The sequence below is a fragment of the Oncorhynchus mykiss genome, chromosome 11, assembly GCF_057628025.1.
Source record: "Oncorhynchus mykiss isolate SJ-2025 chromosome 11, ASM5762802v1, whole genome shotgun sequence".
Taxonomy (NCBI): Eukaryota; Metazoa; Chordata; class Actinopteri; order Salmoniformes; family Salmonidae; genus Oncorhynchus; species Oncorhynchus mykiss.
The window spans coordinates 35,669,772-35,685,797 of record NC_143032.1 but is presented as its reverse complement, the minus strand read 5'-3'; the positions used below and the strand labels follow the sequence as shown (position 1 = coordinate 35,685,797).

General features: G+C 41.3%; 1 protein-coding gene and 1 long non-coding RNA gene across 2 annotated transcripts in view; one reads left to right on the top strand and one right to left on the bottom strand.

Moving 5' to 3' along the window:
- Window positions 1–390: 390 nt before the first annotated feature.
- Window positions 391–13,941, bottom strand: LOC149979570 (uncharacterized). The gene is made up of 2 exons (XR_016484456.1): window positions 13,654–13,941; window positions 391–1,787 (listed from the first exon to the last, which is right to left on the bottom strand). It is a non-coding gene; the product is annotated as an uncharacterized LOC149979570 (long non-coding RNA).
- The window catches only part of LOC110535009 (collectin-12), a 49,045-nt gene continuing 46,687 nt past the window's right edge, over window positions 13,669–16,026 (top strand). The window contains exon 1 of the mRNA XM_036935355.2: window positions 13,669–14,129. Within this exon, the coding sequence (XP_036791250.2) occupies window positions 14,123–14,129 (7 nt within the window). The 5' untranslated portion in view covers window positions 13,669–14,122. The remainder of the gene's footprint in view (window positions 14,130–16,026) is intronic.

Below are 16,026 nucleotides of genomic sequence, written 5' to 3'. Positions count from 1 at the left end.
GATTTATTAGACTGGCAGCTATTGGTAGGATACTCCTAAAAGCTAGGCTACTTTGAAGATACCATTGTAGCTAGCGACCTCCACCTAATAATTATAATCAAAAACAATCATCATTACCATCACAATAAACTTAAAAGGGGAGGCAACAATCATAAAATATAATTGGCTTAACAGCCAATGTGTATTATTTAACATTACTATTCAAATAGTACTTATAGGAATGGGTATTTGTTTACAAGTTGCTAGTATTCCCATAAAGTCATTGCCGAAAACTACATATATTCATCTTCTGTGGTTTGGTAACTTCCTGTTCTTCAACAGACTCTGGCTGGACTGAAGAAAATGTCAAAGTATGCGGCGTCCATCTCGCAACAGAGCCTTCAACCACGATTTCTTCTCCCTCACCAAACATTTTATTTTTATTCCATGCATTATGAAGGCTACAAATTCAAATGTGTACCAAAAATGTATACATCCTTCTTAAATAGTAACACGAAACATCATAAACCATCAGATAAAAACAAACACATACAGTACATTGTTTTTACATTCAAATAAATTTGGAAAGCTTAAGTGTATCAATTGATTTCATTACCTTCTTATTTTTACAGAGCATAGTATTCAATGTGGAAAGTGTATTTTTTTTTTACTTTAAAAATATTGAATAGGATGTTTTTTTCTTAAATGTAATTTTATGGATGTAATATTTTGGAAGAACTTTAATCAAATTCATCACATAAATTTCATTAGTGGAGAATCTTGGACTTAAAAAAAAAGAACATCAGAAGCTTCCAGATGGATGTTCCTACCAAATATTTTATCCAAGTCCAGGCGAAGATCCACTCAGAACATAGTCATAGGACTTGTGAGACGTCTGTTTCTCAAACTAGACACTCAAATGTACTTGTCCTCTTGCTCAGTTGTGCACCGGGGCCTCCCACTCCTCTTTCTATTCTGGTTAGAGCCAGTTTGTGCTGTTCTGTGAAGGGAGTAGGACACAGCATTGTACGAGATCTTCAGTTTCTTGGCAATTTCTTGCATGGAACAGCCTTCATCAGAACAAGAATAGACTGACGAGTTTCAGAGGAAATGTATTTGTTTCTGGCCATTTTGAGGCTGTAATTGAACCCACAAATGCTAATGCTCCAGATACTCAACTAGTCTAAAGAAGGCCCCTTTTATTGCTTCTTTAATCAGAACAACAGTTTTCAGCTGAAGCTAACATAATTGCAAAATGGTTTTCTAATGATCAATTAGCCTTTTAAAAGGATAAACTTGGATTAGCTAACAAAACGTGCCATTGGAACACAGGAGTGATGGTTGCTGATAATGGGCACCTATATAGATATTATTTAAAAAATCTACCGTTTCCAGCTATAATATTCATTTACAACATTAACTATGTCTACACTGTATTCCTAATCAATTTGATGTTATTTTAATTGACCAAAAAATGAGCTTTTCTTTCAAAAACAATGACATTTCTAAGTGACCTCAAACTTTTGAACGGTAGTGTACTGTATATGTTAATAAAAGTACAGCATTTTAATAAACTTTATTGATTCCAATATAGAGATTAATAACAGAGGGGAATCTGATAATGCAGAGATTCCAGCAGGGTGTGAGTTGAAGTAGTCAAATCTGGAGCTGACAAGGGCTGGAATGTAAATGACGTGATCATCTCGGTGATCTAACATCTGAGAACGGGCAGGCATTCCCTCGGATGAAGAGCATCTCCGTCTTGCTGATTCTGTGCTGTCACCCAGGTGGAAATGTCACCTGCATATCTGATGTAGGAAAAGAGATAAGAGAAGTTGAGTGTCCTGTCAATATCCAGGCTGCATCACATCCGGCCGTGATTGGGAGACCCATAGGGTGGCATACAATTGGTCCAGTGTCATCCGGGTTTGGCCGGGGTAGGCTGTGTTAAATAAAATACAAGTTTATGTATATGTACTGTGTACATGTGTTTGAATGTGATTATACAGTTGAAGTCGGAAGTTTACATACACTTAGTTTGGAGTCATTAAAACTGGTTTTTCAACCACTCCACAAATTTCTTGTTAACAAACTATAGTTTTGGCAAGTCGGTGAGGACATCTACTTTGTGCATGACACAAGTAATTTTTCCAACAATTGCTTACAGACAGATTATTTAATTTATAATTCACTGTATCACAATTCCAGTGGGTCAGAAGTGTACATACACTAAATGACTGCGCCTTTTAATAGCTTGGAAAATTCCAGAAAAAAAAAAGGTAGACCTCCACTAGTCTGATTCATCCTTGGGAGCAATTTCCAAACGCCTGACAGGTACCACGTTCATCTGTACAAACAATAGTACGCAAGTATAAACACCATGGGACCACGCAGCCGTCAAACCGCTCAGGAAGGATACGCTATCTGTCTCCTAGAGATGAACGTACTTTGGTGCGAAAAGTGCAAATCAATCCCAGAACAACAGCAAAGGACCCTGTGAAGATGCTGGAGGAAACAGGTACAAAAGTATCTATATCCAAAGTAAAATGAGTCCTATATCGAAATAACCTGAAAATCCGCTCAGCAAGGAAGAAGCCACTGCTCTAAAACCGCCATAAAAAGACAGACTATGGTTTGCAACTGCACAAAGATCGTACTTTGTGGAGAAATGTCCTCTGGTCTGATGAAACAAAAATAGAACTGTTTGGCCATAATGACCATCATTATGTTGGAGGAAAAAGGGGGAGGCTTGCAAGCAGAAGAACATTATCCCAACCGTGAAGCACGGGGGGTGGCAGCATCATGTTGTGGGGGTGCTTTGCTGAGGAGGGACTGGTGCACTTCACAAAATAGATAGCATCATGAGGACGGAAAATTATGTGGATATATTGAAGCAACATCTCAAGATATCAGTCAAGTTAAGGCTTTTTCGCAAATGGGTCTTCCAAATTGACAATGACCCCAAGCATACTTCCAAAGTAGTGGCAAAATGGCTTAAGGACAACAAAGTCAAGGTATTGGAGTGGCCATCACAAAGCCCTGACCTCAATCCTATAGAAGATTTGTGGGCAGAACTGAAAAGCATGTGCGAGCAAGGAGGCCTACAAACCTGACTCCGTTACAACAGCTCTGTCCGGAGGAATGGGGCCAAAATTCACCCACCTTATTGTGGGAAGCTTGTGGAAGGCTACCCCGAAATGTTTGACCCACGTTAAACAAATTAAAAGGCAATGCTACCAAATATTGAGTGTATGTAAACTTCTATTATTACAACAGTTTACTGTGATTATGGATATGCACTCATGTTGACTTATACATTTGAACTTTCTTTTTTGCCCAGAGTACAATTTTTTAGATGTATTTTATTATTACTACTGTACCCACATTCTTAAAAACTAAAACAGAAGAAGTGTACAAATAATGTAGAAAAATCCTTAAGAGGGAAAAGCACGACGGGATGGGGGATTGAGGGATGGGTAGAGAGAACAGTAGAGGGCTCTGAAAACTATTATTAGTGAAATAACCACTTCCTTTTGTGACTAGAGTCCAATAGATATCCTGTGGCACACATCAGAGGGCATGATTGGTCACCAAAAATGATTAGGAAGTGTGCCAGGCCATGCAGTCCCAAGATAGAAGGGGGGGGGGGGGGGGGGGTATTTTCGGTAGGCAAGAAAATAGCCTTGCCGAACCCCCCCTCTCTAACTTCCTTCATTTTGTGGCTAGAGTCAAATACTTTCCATAGAACAAACTTCACATCATGATAGGCAACTAAACTTAATAATTAATGTATGTGTGTTATATTAAGCATAGAGGAGGGAATAAAATGTAGGCGAGCAATAAACATTTCAAACCAACTACTAGTCGAATAAGACATGGGAGAGATGACGGTTTTTGGCAAAGAGATTTATTTATAGACTAATACACTTGAAACAAATAGCCAAACCGAAAACTGCAGACATTACCTAGTGCCTCCCCCGCGATCAAACCGACATAAAGATAAAATGAAACGCAGCCTAACGTGATCAGAAATCTCAACTAGCCAGCAAGTTGCAGCAATGATGAATTGAGTGTGTGCGCGTTCACGCGAGGGGGGGATTCTGGCAGGGGGAGCTTTTCGACACGTCACCGGACAAGACAGATGTTTTTATTTGGTTTTATTTACTGCAGTGTCTATTAATTGTCCAAACGCACAGCCTCTTTCCCACTCTATATTGCTATAGCATTTTCACAAATGTCTTAGTATACTGTAGTTCCCAAACATTCTATGAATTTATTAAAACGTGAAAATGACCATATAAGTGGTCGCTTGTCAGATTTTTTTTAAAGTGTTATATCCTTCCAGAGGGTGTATATGAACAGATTTTAATAAGATTTCATGTTGCTGAAATGCTGTCCATTCCAAGTTAAATGCAACAATGTTTCACAAACAAAAGTTATTTTCAAAGAGATGGCTAACAACAGCAAACGTGCTGCAATAAAAAAAAACATAGTTCTACTCACCAGATGATGATCATTTCAATCTTAGCTTCTTGTTGAAAGTTATTCTTGAAAACGGAGAAGCTAACAAATTAGCAACAACATCCTCTTTGGTAACACTTGCTACAGCCGCTGCAAACTAGCCAAAAACAAACGCTAACTAGCTAGCTATACCATGGGAAAACTACTGTTCGCTATTGTTGACCTTCAAGAAAGAAGAAGTTTTCATACGTTTTTATAAAAACGGTCCCACTCATTAAGTCAAAATGTGATTGGTTGATTCCACTGTCACTCCAAAATATTACCCTAATACAGTTGCCTTTATCAAGCTTCTGATGGCCTAGCGAATGGCTGACTCAGCTAGCTAGATGTTTCTCCCCAGAGACCAGCAAAGAAAAATCCTGATTAGATCTTTTTTCGCTTCAATGTTAACCTTTTCCTTTCCAACAGAATTTGAAGAAATCAAATCAGATCAACATTGAAAATAATAATATCATTATCATTATTTTTATATGATTATAATAATTTAAAAAATCCTTAGCCCTTCTCTGACGGCATAGAAGGCCCATTGTTCGCCACTGTGTTTGAGGTAGTAATAATTTGTAGAGAGGCTCTATTTTCCCTCAGCATGCATTTTTTTGGGGACAAAATTAGAATCATGGACATGAATGGGACTCGCATTTTTCTGGTCTCGGTCTTGACCCCTTTGACCCCCCCCCCGGTCTGAGACTTGATTAAAATTAATGAATATTTTACTACATGAAAAAAGAAACAGAAAAACGTGCTCTCTTGACTGGCCCTTAGGTATGTCACAATGGGCCACAACTATCGCAGCTCTGCGGCTGTGTACTCTGAATTCGTCTTTAGAGTGATGCCATCTTATGTAACCTTCCTGGAAGTCATTGATTTGTTTAGAACGCTTGATCTTGTCTGATCTTCACAGATCAGAGGATGAGAATAGACACCACAGGTGACGTATTTCTGTCTTCTGCCACAAGGGGGTGCCATATCTAAATTATTCAGACGAGTTATGAAAATAGACCTATGATTTGTAAAAGACATTGCAATTCATGAGGACAATAAATAGCCAGACAGAATAGATCAACAATGATTTGTATCATTCACATTTTAGGGATGGGTTATGACAGAAAATAATTTATGTCCACGAAATATATAATCCACTAAAATGCAACCGAAGTTACTGAATAGTGGATGGCAAACTACATAGTAACTCAATGCTAAATGAACGTTCTTTTCTCCCACTGACGATATTCATATTCTGTATTTCTGCCAGAGCTAAATATCACCCCTAGCAAAAAAAGATGAGTAAGAGCAAAACACTTGACAAAAGACACCACACAGCCTTTCTCTTAGCGCAATATCAGTCATCAGTTGTTGCCAATACAAAAATAGGTACAGTTGAAGTCAGAAGTTTACATACACCTTAGCCAAATACATTTAAACTCAGTTTTTCACAATTCCTGACATTTAATCCAAGAAAAATTCTCTGTTTTAGGTGAGTTAGGATCACCACTTTATTTTAAGAATGTGAAATGTCAGAATAATAGTAGAGAGAATGATTTATTTAAACTTTTATTTAATTAATTACATTCCCAGTGGGGCAGAAGTTTACATACACTCAATTAGTATTTGGTAGCATTGCCTTTAAATTGTTTGACTTGGGACAAACGTTTCGGGTAGCCTTCCACAAGCTTCCCGCAATAAATTGGGTGAATTTTGGCCCATTCCTCCAGACAGAGCTGGTGTCCACTGAGTTTGAAGGTAGGCCTTGAAATACATCCACAGGTACGCCTCCAATTGACTCAAATGATGTCAATTAGCCTATCAGAAGCTTCTAAAGCCATGACATAATTTTCTGGAATTCTCCAAGCTGTTTAAAGGCACAGTCAACTTAGTGTATGTAAACTTCTGACCCACTGGAATTGTGATACAGTGAATTATAAGTCAAATAATCTGTACACAATTGTTGGAAAAATTATTTGTGTCATGCACAAAGTAGATGTCCTAACTGACTTGCCAAAACTATAGTTTGTTAACAAAAAAAATGTGTAGTGGTTGAAAAACAAGTTTTAATGACTCCAACGTGTATGGTAACTTCCGACTTCATAGAAGCCTACATACATGCCTAATTACTTAAAAAAACAAACGTATTACATACGACAAACCAATCAGAGAGCAACATGGGAACATGCTATAGGATGAATGACAAAAACTCCTTAAGAGATGAGAGAATATCATCCTCCAAAACAGAAGCAGCAGACTCGGTAGTGGCTTGCTCTTGAGAGTAAGGTGTGCGCATTACCCAAGGATTGTTATATTTATATGACCATTAAGCCTGCCATCATCAGCACCTTACCTGCACCGCTGACTAGTGACTACAGTTTCAGTTGCATACACAAAAACAACAATAACAGTTGATCTTTTCCATAGGGCTCCAGAGAGTAATTTCTCCATAGGCTAAGTGTCCTAGTGAAACTATCTCCATGAATCCCCCTTATTCACACTGCAGAGAGAGGGCGAGAGAGACCCATATAGCACCCATAGGACAGACAATGGCACCGGAGTCTGAGTATTGACTCTACACTTAATCTAAAATGTCTGCCAGCACCAACACCGGACAAACACTCACTCCACTCACATCCCTGGGCCTCAGGGTGGCTCCATGCCAGAAACACCCAAACTCTAACCCAAACACCATGGCATGAATATAACTACTATTCCCTGAAGGAGGGAACAAGGTATAACATACTATTGGGAGTCAACAACCAATCATATTCACCTGAAGAAAACTGAAATCATGCCCAATGGATGATGAGCCCGCCCCCTGAAGCCCCGCCTTCCTGGCTATAGTTCCTGGCTATAGTACAGGGATAGACAGGGCAGCTAAAGGCTCAAACCTACAAGGAACCGTGGATAACCCTGATAAATGCGAAACCTGCGTGCTGCCTAACACCCACTCCCGGACCCATCATAAGAACACATTGACAGCAGTTACATCCAAGCGATAAAACCTCACCAAGGTATGTGGGGGAACCCCAACTTGCTGCAGCACAGATATCACCAATTGTCATTTCCCTGAACAATGCCCAAGAAGCCACCACACCACTAGTGGAGTAAGCACGCACACCGCTAGGCAACCCTTGTCCTTTTGCTGTCATATGCCAGGGAGATCCACAATTCAATGAGAAAGACCCTGCTTAGAAAGCGCCCTACCCTACGCTGGATTAGCGAAACAGACAAAAAGCTGGTCACAAATGCGGATAACCTTGTTCATATTCATATACACTGAGTGTACAAAACATTAAGAACACCCCGCACCCCTTCAAGGCGCTTAAATATTTTGTCTTACCCATTCAACCTCTGAATGGCACACATACACAATCCATGTCTCAATTGTCTGAAGGCTTAAAAATCCTTATTTTTTCAATTTATTTAACCTTTATTTAACTAAGCATGTCAGTTAACCTTTCTAGCTCGACAACAATCCGCTGAAAAGGCAGTGCGCGAGATTCAAGATGTTTTAGAAATATGTAACTTTCACACATTAACAAGTCTAATACAGCAAATGAAAGATAAACATCTTGTTAATCTACCCATCGTGTCCGATTTAAAAAATGTTTTACAGCTAAAGCACAACATATGATTATGTTAGATCACAGCCAATTCGAAAATGCAGAAATATAGATAAAATTCATCACTAATCTTTGATGATCTTCATCAGATAACACTCATAGGACATCATGTTACACAATACATGTATGTTTTGTTCGATAACTTGCATATTTATATCCAAAAATCTCAGTTTACATTGGCGCCTTACGTGCAGTAATGTTTTGATTCCAAAACATCTGGTGATTTTACAGAAATAATCATAATAAACATTGATAAAATATACTAGTGTTATTCACAGAATTAAAGAGACTTCTCCTTAATGCAACCGCTGTGTCAGATTTTAAAAAAGCATAATCTGAGAACGGCGCTCAGAACCCAAAACAGCCAGAGGAATATCTGCCATTTTGGAATCAACAAAGTTAGAAACAACACCATAAATATTCACTTACCTTTGATCTTCATTATAAGGCACTCCCCAGGAGTCCCAGTTCGACGACAAATGACTGATTTGTTCCATAAAGTTCCATCATTTATGTTCAAATAGCCACTTGTTGTTAGCGTGTTCAGCCCAGTAATCCATCTTCATGAGGCGCAGGCAATTCATCCTGACAAAAACTCAAAAAGTTCCATCACAGTCCTTTAGAAACATGTCAAACGATGTATGGAATCAATCGTTAGGATGTTTTTAACATAAAACATCAATAATGTTCCAACCAGAGAATTCCTTTGTCTTCAGAGAAGCACTGGAACGAGAGGTAACCCTGTCGGGAGCACGTGTCATGAGACCAAGGCTCTCTGCCAGACCACTGACTCAAAGAGGTCTCATGAGCCCCTCCTTTATAGTAGAATCAAACCAGTTTCTAAAGACAGTTTACATCTAGTGGAAGCCCTAGGAAGTGCAACCTCATCCATATCTCAATGTGTATTCGGTTTGCCAAGCTTTAAAAAACTACAAACCTCACATGTCCCACTTCCTGGTTGGATTTTTCTCAGGTTTTTGCCTACCATATGTGTTCAGTTATACTCAGACATCATTCAAACAGTTTTAGAAACTTCAGAGTGTTTTCTGTCCAATACTAATAATAATATGCATATATTAGCATCTGGGCCACAGTAGGAGGCAGTTCACTCTGGGCACGCTATTCATCCAAAGTGAAAATGCTGCCCCCTATCCCAAAAAGGTTTTAAGAACAAATTCTTATTTACAATGGCGGCCTACCCCGGCCGAACCCTAACCCAGACGACACTGGGCCAATTGTGCGCCGCCCTATGGGACTCCCAATCACGACCGGTTGTGATACAGTCTGGAATCAAACCAGTGTCTGTAGTGATGCCTCTAGCACTGAGATGCATTGCCTTTGACCGCTGCGCCACTCGGGAGCTCTTTAACCTGTCTCCTCCCCTTTGACAAGTGAGATCAATAAGGGATCATAGCTTTCATCTGGATTCACCTGATCAGTCTATGGCATGGAAAGATGTTTTGTAGAACCAGTGTATGTGCGTAAACACAGGCCATGCAACCTCAGTTGTTCACTGGAAGCAAACGGAGGAGGTGAGAAAGGGAACAGCTCGAAAGCCAGGGACCTGTAAGCCATAAACATAACCGCGGGAGAAAAAGTTGCATTAGAATGTAAGATCACTTTGAAGTCGCCAGGCACTCCAAACAGGAAGGGTGTACTGATAGCATGTGGATATCCCCAACAGTTTTGGCCGACGACAAGGCCATGAGTAGGGTAATTTTGTATGAACGGACCTTCAGGTCCACAGACTCCATTGGTTCAAACGGAGGCTCACACAGAGTGTTCAGGACCAAAGCCGGGTCCCAGGTCGGTGCAATAGGCTTAGACACTGGTCTGAGCTGACGTACACCTTTCAGGAACCGCACCACAAACGGATGATACCTCAGGGTACATGACACGTCGAGATAGCTGCCATTTAAACCTTCAATGTGGAAAAAGAAAGGTCCTGCTCAAAAATCTGTCCTCCAAAGAGCTTTGAAAGGGGGAAACTCTTTTAGTCTGACACCAACCCTCAAACACGCGCCACATATACGTAGACAACCCTTTCATAGAGGGCGCACGTGCTAATTAAATTTGAGAGTAAATCCCTCGCCATCAAATTCAACCTTTCAGGGGCCAAACCCACAGATCCCATGTCTGCGGTTGTGGGTGCCAAACCCTCCCATGCGCCTGGGACAATAGATCCTGATGACACGGAACCCTCCACGGTTCCCCGCCCAACAGGTGGATGATCCTCGGGAACCAGGGTTGTCTGGGCCAACGGGTAGCCACCAGAATCAACAACAGACCTTTCTGACAGACCTTCTCCACAGTGGCCTCCACGGACCCTCTCCAAAGGCCATTGATACACCAAAGCATCCGTTCCCAACGAAGCACCCAGATCCCTCATTGAGAAGAACAGACGACAATGCACGTTTTTCTTGCGATGCATAAAGATCTACGTTGGACCTGCCGAACTGGTAACCATATCTGGGCACCCAGAAGGGTGCATTCTCCACTTCGTAGAGATATAGAGTATAGAAAGTACCATAGAAAGTAGAGCTGCATCCATGTTGCTCCTACAGCAAATCGATATGATACATCTGAAGCATTGTGACCACATTCAACGACCGGGATGCCACATCCTCAACCTTGTACACTTAGTCTGGCTGACCCACCAAGAACTGGCACTGTTTTATTATAAAGCATTGTGTTAAGATTAGCCCCTTTGTTAGCCTCTGGATCTAAGTAACTCGCCAGCTTTCCATCCATCAGTGGTGCGCAAACGAGCTCCGCCTCCATACATACTCTTTACATTCATGAACCCGCCATGACCTGGTAGCACCAGCTTGGGTGAACGAGGGGAATCCCAGGTTGCCTTTAGCTCATCGGCAAAATCTTTAAACAGGGGTAAGCGACGCTTCACCGCTGCAGGGACAAGAGGTAAATACCTTCCCCCAAACCTGGAGGAACTCCACGGCAGGTGAGAAGATGACCAATCCACCCCCAGGTGATCTGCTGCCCTACGACACAACTCCATCAAAGGCGCATTAACCACCAATGGTTCACTCTCCCCCGAATCCAAAGCAGGGGATTTAGGCTACCATGGGCTGTCTTCCGATTCACACTCTGAAAACCCTCCAGAGCCAACCAGGGATAGTGCTGTATATCATTCCTGGAATCCGGACTCTGAACACTGCCAGAGAAACCGGAATGAGCCTCATATCAACTTCAACCACCGCTGCTGCTCTCTCTCGGCCTCAGGCAACCCCTTTTCCCGAGGTCGCTTCACCGGAAGACCCTTCGCCAACAGCCACAATCTTTCTCACAAAGTCAACTTGACACCCAATGGAAGTTGAACCCAGCCAGAGACAATGGTCACATGAACTGGTCCAAGCCAAAGCTTTCTCAGTGTGTTTCAACCGCAAGCAAACAGGACAGCACTTGTGAGTATCTTTCATTTTCATTGTGAAGCTACATGGCCTAGGGCACCATCAGGTTCAAACTCAGCTGGTTAGCCTTTTTTAATTTACTCTTACTACTGGCTCAAGCAAGGAAGCATTGGCTACACAAGCAGAGTAGCAAGTAGTTAGCTTTTAGCAAACACAAAACCTGATACCAGGACCCAAACTTACAACCGATACCAGGACCGAAATTTACAACATGGATGCCGAGCCACCAAAAGTTGGACCTAATTTCAGTTTTCTACAGGTGTATATGATTAATTGTTGACTCCCCATAGTATGTTAAACGAAGTGACCTACTGAAAGGGAACCTCCTTTCACTCAGGCGCCTCAATAGCCACCATGCATGCAGCATCGCTGTGCTCTGTGCGTGTGTGTTTCTGTGTGAGTCGGTCTGTGCGTGTGAATGATGTTTGCTTTTCACTTTCTGACCATGTTTATATCATTCTGATCATGTGACAATCTAGCGCTGGTCCAGGGCGTTAGAGCATGTTCCTTGATTAACTTAGTGAAGAATGTGGAACTTATAGCGCCTATGTGGTATCTATCTCCAGCCAAGTTAATATGAACCCTCTGTACTGCTAAGAGCCCTGACCCAGCAAATGAGGTCCCAACCTCTGAAAGAGGCCCAGCAGGAGTCTGGTCTACAGACTACCTGTCACTCTGATCTTTACCTGGGGCCTAATACCAGCCTGCAGCTGCAATTATGGCCGATAGTAAAACAACAGTTTTGCAGCCATAAGAAAAACATTGGATGACCCCTAAAATTATTTCAGGCAGGTTTGGAATCTGATACACTCCAGACTGTCATAAGCCAAGCCCTTAACACTGAGCCTGGGTTAGTCTGGGTTATGGGCTCCGTTATCCAAAGAGAAGAAGCATGAGTCCCAAATCTCACTCTATTCCTTATGTAGTGCACTACTTTTGATCAGAGCTCTACAGGACTCAGAGTCGAGTCAACCTTGCCTGTTTTGTCAGAGATCGATCTGTTTGTAGAATCAGATTGCGACTTAGTGCGTACCAGAGGATCAGCTTGAGGGTGAACACCAAGGGAGCGTACTGCACACACACACAGACACTAGATATTTTGTTCAATGTGGACGTAAGAGCCAAATGTAGGTGACTGTCTATTATTTTGAGACAACCAGAAAAGCTGTGTGTTTTTTTAAATGTAACCTTTATTTAACTAGACAAGTCAGTTAAGAACAAATTCTTATTTACAATGATGTCAGAACGACAGATTTTTACCTTCTCAGCTCGTTTACTGGCCCGACGCTCTAACCACTAGGCTACCTGCCGCCCCAGAAGTAGTATCCCATTGACACTCAGTAAAACATGCGGCTTTGATGTGCTAATTAGCCTGAGAAAATCATGTGTCTTTGATCAGTGGGACTGCTTCTGCAGGGCAAAGAGGTTTCAGGGGCCACAAACCAGAGAGGGCATGTTCTATGCTTGGGTTCCCATTAGGCTGAATGAAATGGTATGGCATTCCACACCCCCAGCTGTGATAACTTCTCCCAAATGTGATAATAGTCATTGGTAGTAGTGGAGACATTTTACAACTTTATCCCTTACGAAAAAAGTTTGCAGTCAGAATGCAGTATAACTGCACTACACTGCAGTATGCTACACATACTGCATCCAAAAATAACAGCTTTTTTACTGCAGTAATTTTGCAGTGTAACTGCAATTAGAGTGCAGTATGTGATAACTTCTCCCAATTTTGATAATAGTCACTGCAGTTATTCTGCAAGTACTGTTTCAAAATACCACAGTAGACTGCAGTTAATGCACTTATGGCAGTTTCAAAACGGCAATCTTTTTTGTAAGGCATACAAGAGAGAGCATGCATGGAGATTCAACATTCCAAATATGTTGTCTAACAGCCTATCGAAATCCTACTTGAAGTGAGAAAGAATGCAACATCTAAAACACAATGCATTAAAGTCGCTGGCAGGTCCAGTGACGTTGGTTTAGCCCCCCTGCCCAACCCCTTTGAAATGGTCTTTAATGGGTACCAGATTTTTCACCCAGTAATCTAATCTCTTGCCAGCAGTTTCTCAAGGTATCCTACAGTTTGCGCTGAAAGGCATCCTCACCTTTAAGGAGAGCGAGGAGTGTGTGGGGTGTGCAGAACGGAGCTGCAGACGCGGGACATCCTTCGGCTCTAAAATGTTTGTGAGTTTGTGATTGTGGTCAGCGCTGCACACTGGAAAGAGCCATATTTAATATAACCTAACACAAGCCACGGGTGCATTTTCCAGCGCAACACAAAATATTACGAATACGGGGAAATTTAACTTTCTCTATCCAGATTGTATCCAACAGTGTGGGCAATTAACGGAACAATGGGATTCTAACGGGATGTTCGAGATTAACATTTTACGGTCGTGCGCAGTCCTCAAATTCTGAATTTGGATGATCGGAACTTTTTCGTGCGAGCGTTTAGTTTGCTGTTCTCCCAGCAACTGATTCAAACCTGCTCGTTTGGACTGAATTTTGAGATGAACAAAAAGTGACATAGCGACTCTCATCTCTTCTGCACTCCTAACAGATTTATACAACGCCATGAAAGGTACAGTATGTGTTATGCAAGGTGCTGTTCATCTTTAAAATAGTTTTGAGAAGTTTGAAGTGGTAGCCCAAAAAAATGCTTTCGATAAATTCTGTATCTGTGCCTGAGTGTTGCACATCTGGATGAGATTAAGTGCCTGTGGTGTGGAATTCAGCTGTATTGTGAAATGACTTGGCCTTTCTCCGCCAGTCGCATCATTCTCTATAGTAGTGCATTGATTGAGTAACTGTTTTTGTTTGGTTACTTTAGGTCCTTTGTGATATACTGTATATCAGTGCTGCTTTTGTTCTAGCCTCTACTAACAATAAGACCGTGTGCACAATTGTTATTCAAAGGGAAATATGAATATATTTTAGGCAGGGAGGTGTATTACATTGATTTGATTCTCTCCTTATGATTCCATGTATAGACCTAATGTAGCCTATTGCATTTTTACAAAAAAGTTAACTCCCCTGTGGGACACCAACGTTTTGTTACCCCTGTGACACATGACCTAATGACGCCATAGATGGGGACTCATCTCATATGTCTCTCAGAAGTGATCGAGGAACAATGGGACACGTCATTCAGTATGTTCATATGCACATGAAAAATAATGGTTCTAAATAGTACCAGATAGAGGTTATTTGTCTTGTAACCATAGCGGACTCTTTTGGTGCTATATAGAACCCTTTTTTGAAAGTGCAATAAAGAGCAATGCTCATTAGGTTCTAAATGGAACCTGTATGGTGTTATAAAGAACACTTTGCCTGAGGTTCTATAAAGGACCAAAGGTTCTATATTGCACCAAAAAAAGGTTCCGCTATGGTTACAACCCTTGTTGGGGCTATATAGAACCCTTTTTATTGTTCTTCACAGAACCTTTAGGGACAATGGTTCTATAAGGAACCTTTCTCAATCTGAAATGTTCTTTGTAGAATAACCATACAGTGTTTTTGATTCTGGTCAGCCATATTATATTGTTCAAATTCCTTAGGTGTTATTATTGTGACACATTTAATCAAGTGAGCTATGCCTGCAGGTCCGTGAGGAGAGAATTTAGATTGAGAACCACAGACTGATTTATTAAACAATTCCCAATTGACACAAGGCCATACATGAGTATTTTACAAGACACAATCACTTGCCACAATCATATAAAATGTATGGTGCCTAACACAACACATTACATAAACTGGAATTGACACTCTCACTCACGGTCGCACAAAAAGAGCTGTGAGCAAGCCACACCACCTACATATTCTAATGAGCCACAGCCCCTACATTTTAATTACCACTAAAAGAGCAAAGAACCACGGTAGAGCACGGTAGAGGTCCTTTGAGGCATTATGGGTCCACATAGAACCCTCATTTTTTAGTGTGTAGTCATCTCTCTATCATAGACACAGAGTCCCAAATGGCGCCACCTTTCCCTATAAAGTGCACTACTTTTGACCAGGGCAGCTAGGGCTCTGGTCAAAAGTAGTTGAAAGAGAGCAACCCGGATCCACGTATTTTACTGGTTTGTGACTCACTGACACCCTCCCCGGTTAGAGGGGAATAAAGCAGTCCAAGAGTTTTTTTTTGTTTTTTTTGTACACCTTTATTTAACTAGGCAAGTCAGTTAAGAACATATTCTTATTTACAATGACAGCCTAGGAACAGTGGGTTAACTGCCTTGTTCAGGAGCAGAACAACAGCTTTTTACCTTGTCAGCTTTGGGATTCAACCGAGCAACCTTTCGTTTACTGTCCCGAAGCTCTAACCACTAGGCTACCTGCCACCCCAGGTAACACACTAAGGAACTTTAATCACACACAGAAGAAGATGAACATGGATATGTTTTCTGTGTTCACGCATCCCTGTGTGTGATTAAAGTTCCTGTGTTCTATCCACCCACACTCACAGACTGGAATAA